This window comes from Camellia sinensis, chromosome 7, assembly GCF_055761805.1.
Source record: "Camellia sinensis isolate YWXY chromosome 7, ASM5576180v1, whole genome shotgun sequence".
Taxonomy (NCBI): Eukaryota; Viridiplantae; Streptophyta; class Magnoliopsida; order Ericales; family Theaceae; genus Camellia; species Camellia sinensis.
In genome coordinates this window covers 184646304-184668137 of record NC_138967.1, presented here as the reverse complement: position 1 = coordinate 184668137, position 21834 = coordinate 184646304, and the positions used below count along the sequence as shown (strand labels likewise).

Below are 21834 nucleotides of genomic sequence, written 5' to 3'. Positions count from 1 at the left end.
TATAAGAGATGCTAACTACGCTAACTCCAACCCCAAAACAGATGCAAATGCAGCAGATATAAAGGAATGGGATGCACCCGTATCAATCAACACATTGGCAACCGAGTTGCAAAATAAGAAGGTACCTCTTACAACAGATGGAGCAGGTACAAGATCCTGTGCGGTAACAGCATACACGCACCCAGAAGGTCTCTGATCCACCTGCTCACCCCTAGGAGCAAAAGACTGCTGCACAGACTGGGACGACAAAGCTCCCTGGTTGGCCCTCGAGGCCTGAACTGACTGTGCTAGCTGAAAACTCTGCGTCTGCCTCGAACCAGACGTACCCGATGTGGCACTCAACTACAAGCAGAACCTCTTCAGGTGCCCCGCCTGACCACACTGATAACAAGATAGTGGCTGACCTCTGCCCTAACTCTGGCTCTGAGGTCGAGCCGAAGATGAAGCAACTCTCTCACCTCCTCCTCTCTGCGGGCAAGCTGGAGACTTGTGACCCAGCTGGCCACACTTGTAACAAGTAACGTCTCCCTGACTGCCTCTCTCAGAACCTGCACTCAGCACTGGAAAGGTAGATCTAGCAAAACCACCCTGAGACTACTGAGGGTTAGAACCCCTCTGTCTCCTGCCATCACCCTGACCATCATAACTCCTCTTAGAGCCCCTCAACCTCTCCTCCTCCTCATGCATCATAATCTCCATATGGGCCGCAGCGTCCACAAGGCGCCTATACTCCTGAGTCATAGACCCGCCAACTCTCATCTTGAGCCCATGCCTCAATTTCCTCTCAAACTCGAGACAACGGCGTTCTTCTGACGCCACAAGCTCAGGTACAAACCTGGATAAACTAGTAAATGCGGCCTCAAACTTGGCCACTGATGAACTCAGCTGTTTTAGCTGGCAAAACTGATCTCTCAACTTTTCCCTAACAGCAGGAAACAGAAATTTCTCCTGGAAAGCATCTACAAACGCCTTCCAAGTGCCACCAATACTACCCCTCGTGAACTTCCACCACTGACCCGCATCTCCCTTTAGCTGGAAAGACGCCAAGGTCACCTTCAAAGCCCCGTCTTCGATGCCAAGCATCTCAAACGTCTTAGTCATCTGCTCCAACCACTCATCAGCCTTAAGTGGCTCTTTCGGATCCCCCAAAAACTCATCTGGATTAGACCAGAAAAACTCCCTCTTCAGAAAAGAAGGCTCTGCATCAACAACCTGGGCCTGAACTGGATTCTCAACTCTAAGAATATCCATGGATTCCCTTAAAGCTCCTGCTATCTCGCGGGCTAAGGCATCCATAGCCTGCTGACCCACTGGCTCGGCCACATTGGCGTGGCTAACACCCTCCTGCTGCGCTGGAACACCATCCGGTAAGGCATCTCATGCCTACCAAGCCTACCACGTCTACCTCTACGTCCTCATCCTCGTCCTGACATCCTAATAAAGGTAACGAAGAACATTAGTACATTCACAAATGTGCCGAAACTATTTCACTCGCATCCTAATGCATGGACAACAATAATTCATTCCACGTAAGCACATAATCACATAAGCACTTACGAATTTCATCTCTGGATAATGACAGTCCCGAGGCGTTGCTAGAGTTCCGGTTAGAAACATCATTGATCAAGTGCTTTTCCAACAAGACTCCCAGAAACCCAAGGATCCAATAAACATCCTAGAAACTAAATTCCATACCCATATAACCACATAAACATGTTATCACATAAGCACATAACATTATACCTAAGTCTCTAACAAGCGAGACAAACCCATTGTGGTACTAACCACTTCCCGTGTACCGAAAGTATTCGAACCCGGTACGCTCTGATACCAAGTTGTAATGCCTTCAAAAAAATACATAAAACCCACCATTCCTGACATGCATTGGTATAAGAGAAATAAACATCTTTCCATTCATCAGAGTAATTAAGTACAAAAGTATTACATGTTGACCACAAAAGTAAATGCCCCAGGGGCTTACAACTTTCCAAGCCAACACTTGGTCACAAAATGGAGTACTAACTCAATTACACTTTAAGCCCTCGGCTTGAATTTACATGTAATACAACAAAACATAACACAAAAATCTGTCAGCCTCCAGCCTCCCAAGCTACGTCCTTGGAGGTGGCATACCATCTGAACCTGAAAATGATGTCTCATATAGGGTGAGCCAAAACCTAGCAGAGATATACTAAACTAAATATAAGCAATGACCAAAACAATAGCATTTGATAGATGGTTAACACTTATAAACCCGTTATATCACAACATAATTCCATGACAAACATGCCCATAATACATTTCACTTTTCGTTACTTAACAAAATCATTTCATATTACATGGCTTAAGACCTAGCCAAACAAGTCAATGAGACTAAGATTTATAAATGAGATTTCATCTCATATTCAAACATTTCCATATTCCAAATAATACACATAATTGCTGTATTAACACTTCCATTTAATACACATATTTGTTGTATTAACACTTCTACCTGATACTCATAATTGTTATATCAACGGAGTTCATCCCCTATCTCCTCCCAAACCGGTTTGAGAGTTCATCCCCTATCTTCCCTCAAACCATGGAGTACATCCCCTATCTCCTCCCACACAATTCACGTATTCCAAGTATATAAACAATTATCATATACAGGAATCAATCAATACATATATTTGATGTATTATTCCAATTGTCATATTCAATGACATATTCAATGTGATTAATTTCAGTTTTCCCTAATCAACATACAGTGTCTACAACAATCAAGACTATCCTCCCCCGATAGCCCAAAGCAGTTATTTCTAAACAGAAAATAAATGCATTAAATAGATATAATATCAATTTATTCCATAGGTGAATGATTAATTTATCGACTACACCATTCAATCCCATAATTTTCCAATTTCATTATTCTCAACTCAATTTTATATTTCCACATTTTTCCAAAATTAATTATACAAATTAATTTATTTCATAATTAGGGCATTTTCCCCCTTTCCTCTATATCAACCCTAAGGTTTGATTTCACCAATTAAACAACAATAACTTCATTTTCTAGTGTCTCACATACACATGGGTCTTAATATTTAAAAACCCCTCTTTTATAAATTACACAACAACACTAACTTTTCCAAAATTACCCAACATCACCAACTAATCAAAATGACCAAAATTTAAGACAAAACTCATAAGATGGAGTAGGGTATCCCTATCTCGAAATGAAGAGCTCAAATGGAGAAGATGACCAAAACCCAAAGTGCTCCAAATCCAAAATTTTTCAAATTAAAACGAAGCCCAAACAACCCTCTATCTTTCTTACAAAGAACTTAGGGTAGAAACACACTAAAAGGAGATGAAACCCTAGAGAGAAGGTAAGTGTAGAGAGAGGAGCAGCTGGATCTAGGGTTTAGACAAAAGAGGAGATGAAAAAGTGAAGTGTAATCCTGCTGCTGTCTACTGATATAACACAGGCTCGCTCGAGTGAAGGATTGGTTGCTCGAGCGACTAGACACAAGGAACTCTCGCTCGAGCGTAGAAAGCCTCGCTCAAGCCAACAATTTGAAGCTTCAGGTCTGCAACCCAGACGCACGCTCGAGCGACAGAATGCTCGCTCGAGCGAAGAAACTCAAAACATACACCTTGCTCGCTCGAGCCAAGAAATGCAACTCTCAGGTCCAGAACCAGACGCAGACGCAAGCTCGAGCGAAGAACTTCTCGCTCGAGCCACCAGATACAAGACTCAACTCTCGTTCGAGCGAACAAACCCTGGCTCGAGCGAAGGATCTAAAACAAAGAGCTCGCTCGAGCGACAAAGTCCTCGCTCAAACAAAGACACCAAAATCTGGGCAGCAACCATTTTCTCCAAATCACTCCCAACCTGTAACAAACCTGCCCAACACATCCTATAACTCATAAATAAGGAATTAAAGGATGACAACAAGATATAACCACAATCAATAGTACGGAACCTAAGTCCGGAACACTGTACATAAAGGAGTAAAACCCGGGATCGCTATAATCTATTGTTATTATTTTAACTGATAACATTCCTTTTATGCTTACTAAATGTTACTTGTTATTCTGTTACTACACATTATTCATAGATTGTGAGTATTATTATCGGGGTGAGTATTTTCGGGTTGTAGTATCTTATTGAGCTCGTTGCTCACTAGCATTCCCGTTGCCCTGGCGTTTTATGCCAGGTACCGAAGAAATCGAAGGAAACACCGAGGCCTTGCAAGGTGACACTCAGCCTTGGTTAGCTTGAAGAGTGCCTAAGATCCATGAATCATTTTTCTAAATTTCTAGTTTTTTTTTTATTTTTTATATTCGTGTTGTTTTTATGTACTAAGACTAAGTTTTAAGTTTTTATTGGAGTTGTAATTTAAGAACTTTTAATTTCTGGGTTGTTAATTAATGCTAGTAATATTGGTGACAAAATTGATGAGGGGTTAGTTATTAACAAAATTGATTTCAAGTTGTAAATCTTATTATGATGTAGGAGTGGGTGCGAGTCGATTGCGGCCACAGAACCTCCAATTCGCCATCCATCCGCCAGATTGGCGGATTGAAGAAAATCAATCCACATCCATCCACCAATCTGGCGGATGCGGATTGAGCGGATTGGCGGATGGATACGAATCGGTTTGGCGGTTTGAAATTTTATAAATTTTCAATATAGTTCAACTTGTGCACTTCCTAAAAAAAAAAAAAAGTATTACAGTCAATGACTTTAAAAAGTATTACAATTACTACATGTCTCATCCAAAGAAAGAAAGTTTGAAACTTTAGATTATCACAATCACTACATGCCTCATCCACATATTACAATCACAGCATGTCTCGTCCACATAAAGTATTACAATTTATGGTTCTTAAAATATAAAAACAATTCAAACTATCAAAACCATGAACAGAGCGATAGTAAAGATTGTATGTCTCTGTATTGTTACATTTATATATGTTTTTGAAAATAAAAATCAACCAGTATATCATATTTTCTATTTATTACTTTTAGAGTTAAATTTAAAAATAAAAAAATATAGATAAATAATACGTTTATTTTTTTCAATTCAAAAAATATATTCAAATTGATAACTTTTTTTCAACAAAATATTTGAACTTTTTTTCAATTGAAAACACAAACAAAATATTTAAACAAATTGAAAATACAAAGTCTTATAAATTACTAAGGGTGCTTGCGGTTTGACGGTTCGGTTGCGGCCAAAGGAACCTCAAATCCACCATCCGTCCGTCAAATTGGCGGATTGGAGAAAATCAATCCGCAACCGTCCGCTCGTCATCACGCATCCGTCCAAAATGCGGCGGATCGGATCGGTTCGGTCGGTTTTGGCGGATCGGTATATCCGCTGCTCACCCCTATGATGTCCTCAAATCTTGGGGCGTCACAGTATGTCTTTCATAAAATTTCATAGCTTAAATATAAAATGTCATAACTTTTTTATTAGAAAAGTCTTAATTTTTTTTACTGAAAAATATCGTAACAAAAATCTTAAAGTGTCATAACAAAAATTACAAAATATTATAATATTATCATTCCTAACTTTAGGGTGTATATCATAAATTCGCTATTCATAATTTTATTACAAAATGTCATAATGCACATTATAAACAATCATAACGATGATCATAAAAAATCGTAACTTTTTTATGATGTGCACCATTTGAAATGTTGCACATTGTAAATTTCTCCCATCTTATCTTATATCTGGTAGTGTTATATGTATTAATTAGTATATAACATAGCTATGATATTACTATTTTAAAATTAGGACTCCACATATTATATAAATTACAAATATTCAAAACTTTTAAAATTATACTACATTATAAACTAGTACACTAAAATTAATATATCAAGGGATTTTTATTGATAAGTCCAATTTAGAAGTGTTTTAACCCAAAAAGTCCATGAAGGAATTTTTTAACCCATTTAGTCCCATGTATGTATAGTTTTATTCCATAAAGTCCATTTTCTTGATTTACACTATTTTCTTGGACACTTATGCCCTTATATTTAATTTTGATACCCTTATAAATATTTTTTCAACGATTAGCAATTTAATGATGTGAACATTCATATTTTAAAATTCACATTTGTAGGAATGTAAATTGGCCCGTGGGCGGCCCGAAACCCGCCCGCGAGCCAGGGCGGGCCCAGCCCGTTGACAATGTGAATATTCACATTGACATGTTAAAATTCACATTAATAAAAGTGTAAAATTAGCCCCCGTCCCGTGGCGGCGCGAAACCCGCCGGCGGCCCATGGGCGGCCAAAAGCCCGCCCGCAGCCTGGGGCGGGCCCGGCCCAGCCCGTTGACAATGTGAATATTTACATTGACATGTTAACATTCACATTGATAGGAGTGTAAAATTAGCCCGCGCCTCGTAGCTGCCCGAAACCCGCCCACGACCCGTGGGCGGGCCCGGCCCGGCCTGTTGACAATGTGAATGTTCACATTGACATGGTAACATTCACATTGATAAGAGTATAAAACTAGACAGCAGCCTAGGGCGAGCCCGGCCCGGCCCGTTGACAATGTGAATATTCACATTGACATGTTAACATTCACATTGATAAGAGTATAAAATTGGCTCGAAGCCCATGGACGGCCAAAAGCCCGCCCGCTGCCCGGGGCGGGCCTGGCCCGGCCTGTTGACAATGTGAATATTCACATTGACATGTTAACATTCACATTTGTGGGCGGCCCGAAGCCCGACCGCAGCCAGAGGCGGGCTTGGCCCGACCCATGACAATGTGAATATTCACATTGACATGTTAACATGCACATTGATAGGAGTGTAAAATTAGCCCGCGCCCCGTGGCTGCCCGAAACCCGTCCACGACCCGTGGGCGGCCCGGGTCGGGCCCGGCCCGGCCTGTTGATAATGTGAATATTCACATTGACATATTAACATTCACATTGATAAGAGTGTACAATTGGCTCGTGACCCGTGGGTAGGCCGAAGCCCGACCTCGGGCCAGGGCGGGCCCGGCCCGTTGTCAATGTGAATATTCACATTGACATATTAACATTCACATTGATAGGAGTGCAAAATTGGCCCGCAGCCCGTGGGCGGCTCGAAGCCCGATCGCAGCCCGAGGCGGGCTTGGCCCGACCCGTGACAATGTGAATATTCACATTGATATGTTAACATTAACATTGATAGGAATGTAAAACTTGTCCGCTGCTCGAAGCTCGCCCGCGGCCCGGGGTAGGCCCAGACCCAAACCCGGGCCACCCCGGGCCGCCCACCGGCTTCGGGCCACCCATGGGACGCGAGTCAATTTTACACTCTTATCAATGTGAATGTTAACATGTCAATGTGAATATTCACATTGTCAACAGGCCGGACCGGGCCCGCCTCGGGCCGCCCACGGGCCCGCCTCGGGCCGCCCACGGGCCGTGGGCGTGTTTCGGGCAGCCACGGGGCACGGGCTAATATTACACTCTTATCAATGTGAATGTTAACATGTCAATGTGAATATTCACGTTGTCAACGGGCCGGGCCCGCGTCAGCCCGGGGCCGGGCTTCGGGCTGCCCACGGGTCAATTTTACACTCTTATCAATGTTAATGTTAATATGTCAATGTGAATATTCACATTGTCAACGAGCCGGGCCGGGCCCGCCCTGGGCAACGGGTGGGCTTCGGGCCGCCCACGGGCCACGGGCCAATTTTACACTCCTATCAATGTGAATGTTAATATGTCAATGTGAATATTCACATTGTCAACGGGCCGGACCGGGCTCGCCCCGGGCCGCCCATGGGACGCGAGTCAATTTTACACTCTTGTCAATGTGAATGTTAATATGTCAATGTGAATATTCACATTGTCAACAGGCCGGGTCGGGCCCGCCCCGGGCCGCCCACGGGCTGTGGGCTAGTTTCGGGCAGCCACAGGGCGCGGGCTAATTTTATACTCTTATCAATGTGAATGTTAACATGTCAATGTCAATATTTGCATTATCAACGGGTCGGGCCGGGCTCGCCCAGGGCAGCCCACGAGCCGCAGGCGGGTTTCGGGCCGGCCACAGGCTGCGGGCTAATTTTACACTCCTATCAATGTGAATGTTAACATGTCAATGTAAATATTCACATTGTCAACGGGCCGGGCCCGGAGGCTGCCCACGGGTCATGGGCCAATTTTACACTCTTGTCAATGTTAATGTTAATGTTAATATATCAATGTGAATATTCATATTGTGAACGGGCCGGCCCGGGCCCTCCCCGGGCGACGGGTCTGTTTCGAGCAGCCCACGGGCCGCAGGCCAATTTTACACTCCTATCAATGTGAATGTTAACTTGTCAATGTGAATATTCATATTATTAACGGGCCGGGTTAGGCCTATTTTTTTGTCTTGTGGGCCGGCCCGGCTCGACTCGACTCGAATTTTTCCGGGCACCCACGAGGATCGACGTGAGCCGGGCCCCTACACATTGACGATATAAACATTTATATTAACGGTGTGAACATTCACATTAAGGGTATTTTGGTAATTATGTCACCCATAAGACTTATTGAAACATAAGAAAATAATGTGAACTAAATGGAACATAAGTAGATGAAAAGGGTATTTTGGTCTTCTTATCTCAAATTGGACCTAATGGAATAGTCAAAAAGAATATGGGTTGGATGGAATAAAGCTCTTAGAAAATGGATTTATCAAAAAAGCTCCCATATATCAATGGATGTATATAATATTATTTTTTTATAAGAGGTGCTGGGCAAATTGGGAGTAGCTAGCCATAGTGGGGCGAATGCGAGGCGGAGAACGAATTTTTTTTATACGTTGAAAAATAAAGATATATATATAAAATTATAATATATTATGAATTATAATTCATACTTAATAATTATAACAAATAGGATAAAAAATAAATAATTTAAAATAAATATTAACTATAATATTTTAGTATTTTAATTTTATTATAATGAAAAAAAATAAATTATATATATATAAATATATTTAATAAATATAATTGGAATGTGATCGAGTTGAATAGAACGGAAGAATTAAAATCCGTCCCTGCCACACTTTCTCAACGGGGCAGGACAATGGATGGGTGCGGTGCAGGGTGGGTGGGACCATCTTAAATTTTCATTCGACAAAAAAAAATTTAATCTCACTTTTTGGATTTTAACTTTTTTAATTTGGGATTAAAATGTTTGTTTAGTAAATTTTTATTTAATTTTTTTGACTTTTATCAGAGAAAAAATAAAATAATTATGGTTTAAATGTAATATTTTACTTTATTGACTTATTTAACCTATTTTGTTATTTTATACCTTTTTAATCCCAACAGAGATAGCCAAACAAAGGCTAAATTCATATTTTAAGATTATGTTGGGTTTGAGGATTTTGTGTGAGAAATAGACGGGGAAAAGAAAATGCAATTCAATTTTTTGTTTGATTATAATGAAAAACACAAAGAAAAAAAGAGTGGGAAATGTAATCATATTTTTTGTTTTTTAGATTCACTTACATTGTGTTTAGTTAGAAAATTTGGGAAGCGATACCTACATTCACTTAATTTCACATAACTTTTTTCTTTCTTTTTCTAAATCCGTTTCAAAATTTCTCTACCAAACACAACATTAGATTCATTTATTTCTCCATTTTCCAACTCAACAAAATATATAATTTGAAATTAGAATCCTATCACTTCTTTCTTATTTTCTTTCTACTTCTCTTTGCCTTTCCATTTCCCTTATCAAATCTTCCAACCAAACAAAGTTTAAGACTTTTGTTTGAGATTTGATTTTTCTAGGAATTTTTTAGTATTTTGAAATTAAAAAAAAAAAAATTGTGTTTATGAATATGTTTTAAAAATTGTATGAAAAAAAGTGAATAACTAATGTACTTGACTTACTTTTTCTTGTATTTTTAAATTTTTTTTTTTATACTCTTTTTAGTGAATTAGCACTAAAAAATCAAGTCCTCAAATGAAGCCTTAACATAAAAAATAAACAAAAAAATTATAATATAATTCTATTTGGTTAAATTTTTGTAATCTAATTTTTAAAAAGAAAAATTTATTTCGTGGGGACAAAAGTCATTATTTTCAATTAATTTTATTTTTTTGAATGAAAATATTTTTTTCTAATTTTAATTTTAATTTTTTTAGTGTTAGTGTTTGTCAAATTATTTATAATTTTATAAAAATAAATAAGTTTTAAAAACTCAACCAAATAGGAATTCTTGTTCATTATATCTTAAATTCAAAAATTTGTAAGTGTATTTTTTTATTTGAATAAAAATAAACTAATATATTTGTATTTATTTAATATAAAAATATATTAATAATCAAGTAAATGGATGTATAAGATGGAATGACAAAACTCAAGTGAAACATAATATTTCTCGACCTCTTTATAAAAGATCAAGAGTTAACCTAATAGATGAAATACTCTCTTATCCAACGTGATATCTGAATTTAAATCTTACCATTACAAATGTAAGTCCCCTTCTCTTATTTTGCTCTTAAAAATAAAAATTCTTTATAGATTTATACAAACACAAAAATACACAAATGACTTAAACTGGTACCCCCACATCATTTTGGCAAAAAATTCTGTAAGAACAACATTTGCTACATCACATTTGGTTTAAAAAACACATACAAAATTTGCTTGGCCTAATTTTTAGACAGGATGAAAAATGTGACAGCAACTTCCAAGAATTGTGACAGTTTTTAGTGGTATACTGTGGAGTAAATAATGAACCAAAAAACCTTTTCTCCTCGTCATAACAAATACAAAACAACTGATGTTTCATATAATGTCTTGCAAAGAATGCTTTGGATATACAAGCAATCACGATCGATTTTACATACAACAAATCCTTCCACTGGCCTTTTTTTGAATTTTTTTTCTTCTTTTTGGCCGGTTGGAGAGAACAAATCTGTGAGCTCTGAGCCAAGATTCAAAAGGAAGTATAGTTATCTTCTATTGCCAAATCAATTGAAGCTATGAAAAATGTCCAGTTATTTCTTGACTACGCCAAAAATTCATACGTTCAATGTCAAGTCTTCTTGGCCTGCAGCAGTAGTGTCCACAGTGATTACGAGAACTTTTTTTCATATAACAAAAATTAAAGAAAAATAAAATGCTTTCAAAAACCAATGAAATTTATTATCTAAAGCCATAAATGATCCAATGCTATTACAAAATCATCCCTTGCAATTTCATTTGGCTAGAGCAACCCAATACAGTGTTTCTGTGAAGGGTTAAATGTACACAGTCTTACCTTTACATGTAGAAAGACAGTTGATATAAATAAATAATAAACCAAATATCTCATTTTTCATTTTGTTGAATGGTACATACTAATGAGATAATGATACGAAAAAGAACTCGTGGGTTGATTTTTTCAAGTGCTACACTCCCTATACACAGAAATAGTATCAATAGTCCAATGGGTAGATGATAGGCTCATAATGTGGATGGGATTAGTCTACGACCACAGAGCCGGTTCACTCTGACATGATAATTGAAATTTTTTTTATTCCCGTCTAAGGTCTAGAATGATGTGACAATAACATCTCTGTAATTAAATATCATTTTAAATGGACATTCTATTTTAAAATGGTAAGTCTGTCGCCACATCATTCCATATACAAATTCTGTATCTTTTTGCTGTCTGTATATCACTACTCATTATTGACATGTTTTGGTTTTCATTTTCACATGCAGATTATTGAATGCGGTGCTTGTAAGAATCCACCAAAACAATCCAAGAAGGGAATTCTACCTTTTTTAGATACTTCCTGTGAAGTTTCATTGCCCCACTGCATGCTTTTCTGGCATCCAGATTTCCTGTTATGTCATTCAATATCTGGGGAGAGATATAAAGAGAGCGAAAGCAAGATGAGTGACATGAAAAGCTGTAGAACTGCAGCATAAATCGGAAATGTTGCAGCATGACACAACAGGTTTAGTGTGTCATTTCTTACGGTTTTATAAATGGTACCATAAGAAACTGAATCAACTGCATAACGAACTCCAAATAAATGCATTCGTGGAATTCAAGCAAAAGAAAAGATGAGTTCTTTTTAAAACCAAATACAGGTTTAAAATCAAAATTCCCAAACCCAAGCAATTTTCAACAACTTTCCCAAAACCCAGGTCACTTCAACAGTTTATTGTAAAAAATTTTGAAGTTGTGTTTTCAAAATATGACTTCACCCCTGAAGTCATGTTTTCATGAAGTCAGCAAACTGACCTTAACAACATCATCCAAGCCCCGGGCCTCCGTGAGTAACTTTGAGCTTCTATCTTTCAAAACACTGGCAACAAGGAAAACAGCAATGGGGAGTGGGGCTTCAGCATCTTTTGCTTTCATATTTTCTCTCTCATATTTCCCACAATGGCGTATTTTAGCTTTTGCTTTAGATGATCCCTCGTTAGCTGAATCTGGGTCCTCATACTCAGAGAATAGGTCAGGATCATATTCCAGAGCCCACATCATCTGTTCAGAAGTTAAAAAACGTGACAAAGTCATTAAAACGAACAGCCGATTTATTGTACAAAAGTCCAAGAAAAAAGAGTACTATAAACATGTACAGATAATGTTAATGGATAACAAGAATTTAAATATAATGCCAATAATTGCCAATTCTATGAAAATGAAAAATATATAAATGACAAGCAACAACATAATTTCTTTAGCAAGAAGAAAAGTGAAGTCCAACATTCAACAGAATCAGACTTCAATTGGCCTTTCCAGGAATATTTTTGTGTAATTCAAAAACACTTGAATATGGTTCCATTTTCAATCAATTCATTCCAAACATTAAAAAGGTGCAAGAGAGATTGAATCATACCTCCCAAAGGTACAATGAATCGCCAAAAGAGAATTCGCGACGAAACAAAACCATAAGCATTCGGAAAGCAAATAGATAGTCACCTCCACCTAGGGTTTCTGCATTCCAAGATCAGAAGACACAGTTTATTGTTAATTTAGCTAATAATTTTATGAGGAGATGTTCAAACAAGAAAAGGAACTAATAATACATCAAGTATAGGTGTCCTAATTGCATCCATACAACTCTAAAACCTACCAGAATTACCTATGACTTTATCTCTTATGTTTTCTCAACACTAAAACCTTGTTTCTATGTCTTGGTAATTTATTCATTAGCTACAGGCCCAATTTAAAAAAGTTCCCACCAACTAACTTTATACATTTGGAGCTAATTTTTATTGACTAACAAAAATGAAGATTTCTTTTATCAACTATATTAAGGAATGAACATACATTAATTTAAAATCAGTACCTAAATGCTGATGAAGCTTTGGATCAATAACTTGTGTAACTGACGCCAAATTATTAAGTTGTGTCTCCACCCCAACAGAGCTCTCAGTGCATCTGAAATTTGCTCGCTTTAAAATTTCAAATAACAACACATGTCATAAGCAACTGGAAATCAAATTTTAATTAAAAAAAGAGAAAATTCAAATACAAACTACAATAGCTATAACTGATAATATACATATTAAAATAGGAACAGGCGAATACAATTGATAATATAAAGAGAGAAACAGTATGCAACTACATCCCAAAAGAGCTGGAAGATTTTAAAGATAAAACCGACTTCGAACCTACTCAAGAATCTCATCAGTAATAGGACAGAGAAATTGCTTAAACACTAAAAATGGAACAATTTTGACTAAATTTCTCAGAGCACAACAATTTACATCTTTAGAACAATCCTATTGGTACACAAGATGTTGTATATTAATTGTTTTCGCCATTATGTTCAACTAGATTATATGAAAACTTGGTATATAATTCTATTTCAGGCTCTGGTTTGTCAGCAGTTGACAGCTTTTGTTTATTCCAGAAATCTTGAATAGTATGTCTTCTAGTGACATTATACTTGCAGGATTCCATGGAGGGCAACCAGAAGAGGAGACTTTAGAAAAGCAGGTAGACTGATGTCCCAAACTTTTTATTTTTTAATTTTTATAAGTAAAGTTATTATAAAAGAGGCACCACAGGGTGAGAGGCCTTATGATGCATGGAAAGAAATTAAAAGAGGTTGATGGAGCATGATGGTTAAAAATTTTCAACAAAATCCAATCTACAATGTTTAATATACCAAGCAAGACTCGTTAGACATGGAGCCATAACCTTTATTATGATGGCATGGCTAAGAAAGGTTTCAATCCATGAAAACCAGATAAGGAATGGTCAAAAATTAAAAAAAAACTACTACATGAGGAAGAATGATGCTATTCCAAAACACAATAAATAACATTGCTTGCCCCATTATCCTACAACAATCCTTTTGAAAATTCGAAGATTCAAGACACGGAACCAAGCCAAACAGGATGAATGTAAGTGGTTTTCATCTTTGTGAATATCATATTGTTGAAGCCAATTTGTGTAAATTAAGTCTGCATGCTGAAACATAAATCAAGTAACTACAATAAAAATTAAAATCAAACTGTACGATAGGTTCTGTGGAAAAAAGAAAATTATACTATTCTGCGCATCAAATGTTCAAAGCACCAAAATGCATCGGCTTCATCTTCAAGAAGAATTATCATGGGGGAGCAAAGGTCACTCATTCCTGCACAGCATATTGATAAAGTTTCTTTCAGCTTCAGCAACTTGATACAAAATATAGCTATAAAACTAGCATAGAATTTTGGTTCCATGGAGAAATTGCAGTGAAGTTTCCTGAAAAGCAAAGCCCTTGAGGGTTTTCAGAACATTAGGGAAAAAAGTCTCACGCTAAGAGGAACTAAAGGCAAAGCCATGGATGTGAAGAAAATATAGAGAGAAAAAATTCCTGATTGAGATAAATTTTATCATAATTGATCATGGATGTGAAAATATATAGAAACTTTTCCTCATTAGGGCAACTATTATCATAATTGATCATTTTCTGCATTTTATTGAAGTCATAATTTGACTACCTACCTTGACAGTAGCCTACATCTATATCAAACCATGCATAGACGGCAAGAATGTCCCAAAGTTTTGACAAGTTTTCTTGCTTCTCATAGAAAACTAGAGTCCTATCAGTGCGAACCACATCGAGACCTGGCATAAATATAAATCCAAGCAAGAAAGGTTACAACACAAGTTCAACTACCAAAATTCACGAACAAGTAACAGTTTTTGTTCATCCAACCAATAAAACAAGACTTCAAAATCTTATTCAGAATGACAAAAAACAGTACACAAATGACCATGAAAAAAAAAGAACAGAAGTAATTTGTTGTACAAGCAACTTAAACAACACAAACAACAACAGATTGAGCCCGCGAGCAAAGACAGGGTTTCCATTTAAAAATGCCAAGAGAGTGAAGTAAGAAAGTTCCACGAGGGAAAAAAGGCTACATTTCATGAAAAAACAGGGAAACGAAGGACAAGTTTAGCAACATAAAGAGAGGGGGAGCCTTTTCTGGTTTTCATTTATAGACAGCTTCACGACTCTTTTACTGGAAGTTTTTGAGAGATTGGTGTAAACATACTAACATAGGGAACATAGACAGGAATCAAAAGGGGATAGTATGTATATTATATTTTGAAAGTGCACTTCACATTTGGAGTATACTATTTGAGATGAAATGGAAGATGAATAAATAGTCATTTACAGTTGATGACTAGATATACATAACAAGGCCCTTATCAAATTGAACATTCCTCAAGGCATGCTTTGATTGTGTAACCTTAGAAAATAAAGATGCCATGAAAAGGAAAAAGAAAAATTACAATGTGGTTAAAAGATTCTGGGTTCAAGAAACATTATGCTTTTAAATCTAATAGAGATGCCATTGTATTTTTGCTTTTAATTTATAAGTGTATTGGAATGGCATTCCCTATAATTTACTACTATCAAATATAGACCACAATCTAAGATCGGATGCAAGCTCTGAAGATAAATCGTGTAACTTCAATATTCAGAACCTGATTCATGAAACACAAATAATGGATTGTGTAACATTACATCCTAAACTGATCTTCAAAAACATAAAAATAGAGGCTACAGAAGATGGACTCAGCGATATGAGTGAAAATCTAATAATAATGATGATGGTAAAGGAAATGTGCATTCAATAGTAACATATACCACCAACCTATTTGATGTAGTGTAAGCTTCCATTGGATTATTTTCTTGTCCACTTCTTTTACCATTGTTGAACTGCAGGGAGTTGCTGTATTTGCATAATTTAAGGCATTAGCATCTTATGAATTACTAATTGCAGACTTGAAGTTATCAACATTACCATTTTCTTGAGAAACTGTAGCCAATCCCTTGTCTGGATTTGCTTCCAGAAGCACTATAGGATCTTGAATAGGATCACCATCTTCAGTGATTACTGGTGCAGTAATGAACCTACCACTTCCAACAATGGGAAACAATTGGTGGCACTCTTCTTTCAACACAGCATATTGTGCCCTGAAGGCATTCAAGAAAGAGAGACAATTACTGGATAATCTCCAAATATTACAAGGTAGACTTTGGTCTATAAAAGGGCATAAGGTCTTTGGACAATGTACAGGATAAAATTATTTTAGGTAAAAGCAAAGATTAGGTTATGCCAATCATAATACTCGGTAACAAAACCAATTTGACAAAGGCAAAATATTGTTTTAAATCCTTAATTGAATCAAATCCACATTTTTACAACCTTATTAGTTGATTTATATTTAGCAACTAAGTGCAGGATATATTCATTCAAACAAAGTCAGGAGAGGGAAACAAAATAAGGTAGTTGTAGAGAGAACTATAATGTAGTAAAATATCTGGTTGTTTCCCAATGATCAAAATACAAATATATTTGAAGTGTTGTAAGAGCAAGCTTGTATTAAGTAGGGTGTGACATAGAACTATACTACATAATTTTATTTTTATATTTTTAAAAATGAAAAAATACACATCTTAATCATGCAACAAGAATCAGAGCCTTACATCACATTGAATAAATTGGTACAACATGCAAAGAGTTGGAACCCTCAATTTGATCTTGCCTACTAAATTAAAAAAAGATAGGACTAACATTAACATCCCACGTACAACAGTAATTTGGATACTTGAAAGATTCTTTTGAACTAAGCTTAAATGATCTAAAACAGGCTAGTGTCCTGCAAGTAATGAATGATGCTTGCGATAGTGTCCAATGGTAGGACTTCTCGTTTGAAAGGGTTGTTTGGGGTGTCCTAAATAAGTATATTTTTTGACTTTTTAGACTAAAAAGTTGAGAAAAAAATATGGTTATTTGAGTTAACTTTTTGACTTTTTATGGAAAAATGTGTATTAAAATATTGTATAAATTAGTGTGTAGTTAGAGTGTAAGAGAAGATTAGAGGTTGACTTGTATGGCTGTCATGTCTGCAAAGTGGAATAGATGGTAAGAAGTAATTGTCTACTTTTTGGGCATTGCACTGGACGATGCTATTCGGCTTGTGAAGGCCATCACGGGTCCCGTTTTGATAATCTGAACCGTTTCAATGTGTAGAACTTGTCGAGTACTATATGCCTGTAAAAAATTACGTTAATCGAATATCGATAGTTATATGATCAGATTTTTTTTTTCAACCGTTAATTATAACATCTTTATTTTTTTATACAAAACTGATTTTATCATGTAGTTATCGATATCTGATCAATGTGATTTTTTACAGACATATAGTACTCGACGAGTTCTACACATTGACCGGTTCAGATTATCAAAACGTGACCCGTGATGGGTCCCCACGGGCCGAACAACAGTGTGGTAAAATTACACCCAACTGTGCAACTTTTTGTCACACAACCGCAACACATATCTGATTTTGTCAGATTGATGTGTTGGTGAATAGTGATAAAATTAATTTTTTAATATTTTTTTTTGGTGAATAGTGATAACTTTTTAACTTTTTGATATTTTAGCTAAAAAGTCAAAAAGTCATTTTAAGTTGTCACATCACTCTCTCTACTCTTCTGTATATTTTTTTGTAAAAAGCCAAAACGTTATTAAAATAGCATGTTCCCAAACGAGAGAGTGAAGCAAGGAAAGCCAACTACCTTCGACGTTTCCGTATTTCCTCTCGCTCTTCATATGTGCTCTCAAGATCATAACAGCCAAGAAGAAATTCCCAAACTTCTCCTCTAATTGATGGGTGGATCCCCTAATTTCACAACCAATACATGATGATTAGTGTTAACACAGAATCAATGTCATTATTTCAGAAAAGGAAGACATGTATGAGAAGTAAAAGGACACATCAAATGAAGAAACAGTAAATATCAGATTGCATAACATATTTATGAAACAATAAATAATAAATAATTCATTTTCATGCCTTCCACAGATTTGGATTTTTAAAGAACTGAATGACAAGTTTAAGTTCGTATTCCCGCTGCTGCCAATCCCAGTTAGTTGTGCACTTGATTGCATTTTTCTTTTCTTATTCTTTTGATCAGTAACAAAACCAAAATATTATGGCAATGTGTGACATATTGTAAAACATACATAATAATGATGATGGTGGCAGCGGCGACTGCAGCCTAACATAATGACGCTTTGTTATTAGAATCTTATGATTTGCGATTCGATTCATGATTCAATTCACATTTTTTGCAAAATCGATACAAATCTATGGGTGGATCTATTTTGAAAGTGAATCTGTAGTAGATTGCATGATTCACAATCGATTCACGATTTGATTCACTTTTTACGATTCATACAATTCTTGAAACTATCATGTCCGACATATTTCAATTATTTTTTTCTCCATTTTTTTAGTTAAAGTGATATAATACAACTTGTAATAGTATTTTAATACCAAAATAACCAATATATATATACATGATTTGTTATTATTTTAGAGATTACAGATTTTTTAATAAGACCTAATCAGATTCAGTTAGACCCAATATATTTTTAACATTTATCTTCTACAGATATTTAAGATGAAAGTAACTTGCAATATGAATTATCTATTACTATTTTATTGAAATAAATATACTTCATGGGTGAGGATAGTTAAACCTAATAATTCTGCAAGTTCTTTATAAAAAAAATCTATATATAATTTTTTGAACAATAAGCATGTATACTTTTTAAAATATTTTAGGTTGATTCTAATTAATTCTTTCTTATTATTAGGTCATTGTTACTTGCAAATGTATATATGCTTATGAAATATCAATATTGTTGTTAAGTTTTGTTACTTGTAAATTGAGAATTTGTCTTTGTTTACTTTATTTATTAAGAATAGTTGATAAGTAATATCTAAAAAAAGAAAAAAGGTCAGATGATGATCTTACATAGGAAATTGTGCTAACTTCTTACCTATTAGACCATGTAATCATTATTCCAAATAATATTTTTATCGATTTAAGTCTAAATATTTTATATTTATAAGATATAATGAACATCCAAGTGTATAGATATATTTTTCTAAGTAATTTAGAAAAAGTGACAGAATCTTAACGATTCATGATTCGATTCACAATTTGACAACTATGTAATGATGATACACAAAGACTGGCAATTTCATATCAAAATGCAAAAAGGATAAAAACTATCCATTCTAAAACTCAAAAGTATGCATGGCATGCAGTTCAAATTGATTAAGATGGATTTAACTTCTAAGCAGAATGCTCAAATTTACAAGTGCAAAGAAATGTTAGCTTTTGGATTATTGTCTTAAACCCAGTCATCCCTCTCAGGTAAAATTACTATGCCATTTTAAAGTCATGAGGAACAACTAAGAACAAGAACACATGCCACATCACTTACCCCACGATGGATTCTACCAAGTGTCCTGCCTATGTCAAGATGACCTTCTGGAGTAAATGCAGCCTTCCATTTTCGCACACTCAGAGTTTTGCCAGCCTGATAGGTAGGGTCAAAGTCAGTGAAAACATTAGAAACTGCACCGTAGAAGTGGACTTGAAATTGAAATAAATTACTTATTTCTAGTTATTTCACCCATAATTGAAATTATGCCACGAATTGTATCCTATTTTTAATTATTTCACCCATTATTTCTTATTTCTAATATTAATAAATGCACACAACTTTGATGTAATGATTTATGATTGCTAAATCATAACAGTCAACTCTAATACCACAAGTAACAACCATTACTCACAAAAGGGCTAGCCAAGGGATGTCATTTGGCTTCATTGTTCCTACTTATATACCCAAGATCGCCTATGCAAACCTCTAAGGTGAGATGGGTTGTTACATATATGAAAAATAATACATTGATTATCAACAGGCCAAAACCACAATAAATTAACATTCCAGCATATTAGTAATTCACTAAAATAGCACAAATAAATCCCAAACATAAGTAAGAATGCACCCACACTTGGGCCATACAATAAACACAAAAATGCCCAACAATTCAGTTCTTCTTCCAATATCAATTATTAGTAAACTTGGCAATAATGTGGCCTCATTGTTAAACATCAAATGAATTTGATTCAAATTCAGAAAATGGGTATTATCAACAACAAACCTTGATTTTGAATTTGGTTTTGGGAACATCGGTGCATTCGGGCCGAACCTCATAGAAAGAATCAGTAGGAGTTCCAGGGTCCCTCCACATTTCGAAATATCAAGACAAAAAACAACACTTCCACACAACACCAAAAACAAATCAAATACCCCCCCAAAAATTATAACCCTAAACCAGCACAAACCAAAAGTTGAATCCCTTGATTAGAGATGAAACACCCAGATCAGATTTCAAATCAAAGGGACCCAGATCAGGTGCTGGTTCAGGAAACAAATGATTCAAAAGCAACAAACTCAAAGCAAAAAAACAAGAAAAGCAAAGATTGCTCTGTTTTTTTGGCTCTGTTTTTGTTTTTTTTTTTGGGTTGGGGGGTTTTAGGAGGTGATTGATCTCAGCTGGCTCTGAGATGGGAATTGGGTTATTTTTGGGAGGCCATTGTTGTTTGTGAAGTGGTTGCGTTTTCCCATTTCGCACCACATAAAAACGAAGACCCGTTTAATACGTTGGAATCCATGAAGATGTATGGTTCCATTGTTTGCTGTGTCTTTCTCTCTCTAGATTTTGTGTTAGGTAATGTTGGGTTTGTGGAGAGAGAGAGAGAGAGAGCGCGAGGAAGGCGTGGGATCAATGGACTTGGTAGTTGGTAGGTATTCACTGTCCTTTTCGCGGGTGATTTTCCTTTCCCGCCACTTGAAATGAAACCGCCAAACAAAGGAGAGAGAGAGAGAGAGAGAGAGAGAGAGAGAGAGTGTTTATCAATGGGCCCCCGTTGAGGATTGGGTACTGGCCCAATCAAGGCCCATCCCGCGGGGATTCTATTTACATTTAAAAAATTATTAAGTCCGTATAATTAAAATTTTAATTCTTATTATATCTTAATATAAATTTACTAATAAGTAAAATAAAAGTTAAATCTTAAAATAAAATTTATTTTTTTTATCATACACTCTAACTATGTTTGTTTGGCTCTTTAGGAAGGGATATTAGATTAACTAGTCTATAAGACTTATCTAAAGAGTGTTTGGTTAGTGATATAAGTGAGGGGATTAACTATCCCCTTGGATTAGTAATTCCCCACGTGGTAGGACTAATAAAACCATGAGAAGATTGATATTAGAAATTGAGTGAGGGGATTAGTGAATTTTGAAATAATTTTTAAGTGAAAAACATATTTTTTAGAACAAAAAAATAATTATAATATTAAGAAATACTAAAAATTAAAAAATATTAATTATACATATTAATATTATCTATAGTATTACCAAAAAAATTATCAAAAAAAAAAAATTATCTATAGTATTACTAATCCGGTGATATACAAACAAACCCTATTTATCT

The 21834-nt window shown here is 35.9% G+C and overlaps 1 protein-coding gene across 1 annotated transcript; it reads right to left on the bottom strand.

Annotated features, from left to right (window-relative positions):
• Positions 1-10746: 10746 nt before the first annotated feature.
• On the bottom strand, positions 10747-21116 carry LOC114297287 (rab GTPase-activating protein 22-like). Its single transcript, XM_082880099.1, has 12 exons — positions 20497-21116; positions 19770-19865; positions 18050-18153; positions 16269-16441; positions 16119-16196; positions 14956-15078; positions 14514-14602; positions 13304-13409; positions 12851-12948; positions 12250-12495; positions 11779-11862; positions 10747-11064 (listed from the first exon to the last, which is right to left on the bottom strand). Exons 1-12 carry the CDS (start codon positions 20584-20586, stop codon positions 11050-11052), a joined length of 1302 nt encoding a protein of 433 aa, XP_082736225.1. The 5' UTR covers positions 20587-21116; the 3' UTR covers positions 10747-11049.
• Positions 21117-21834: the final 718 nt, after the last annotated feature.

Coding starts and splice junctions, on each gene's coding strand:
- LOC114297287 (XM_082880099.1), bottom strand. CDS start 20,586: ATGTGGAGGGACCCTGGAACTCCTACTGATTCTTTCTATGAGGTTCGG. Junction 19,866..20,496: donor AAACCAAATTCAAAATCAAG/GTTTGTTGTTGA, acceptor CCTACCTATCAG/GCTGGCAAAACTCTGAGTGT. Junction 16,197..16,268: donor TACAGTTTCTCAAGAAAATG/GTAATGTTGATA, acceptor ATGCAAATACAG/CAACTCCCTGCAGTTCAACA.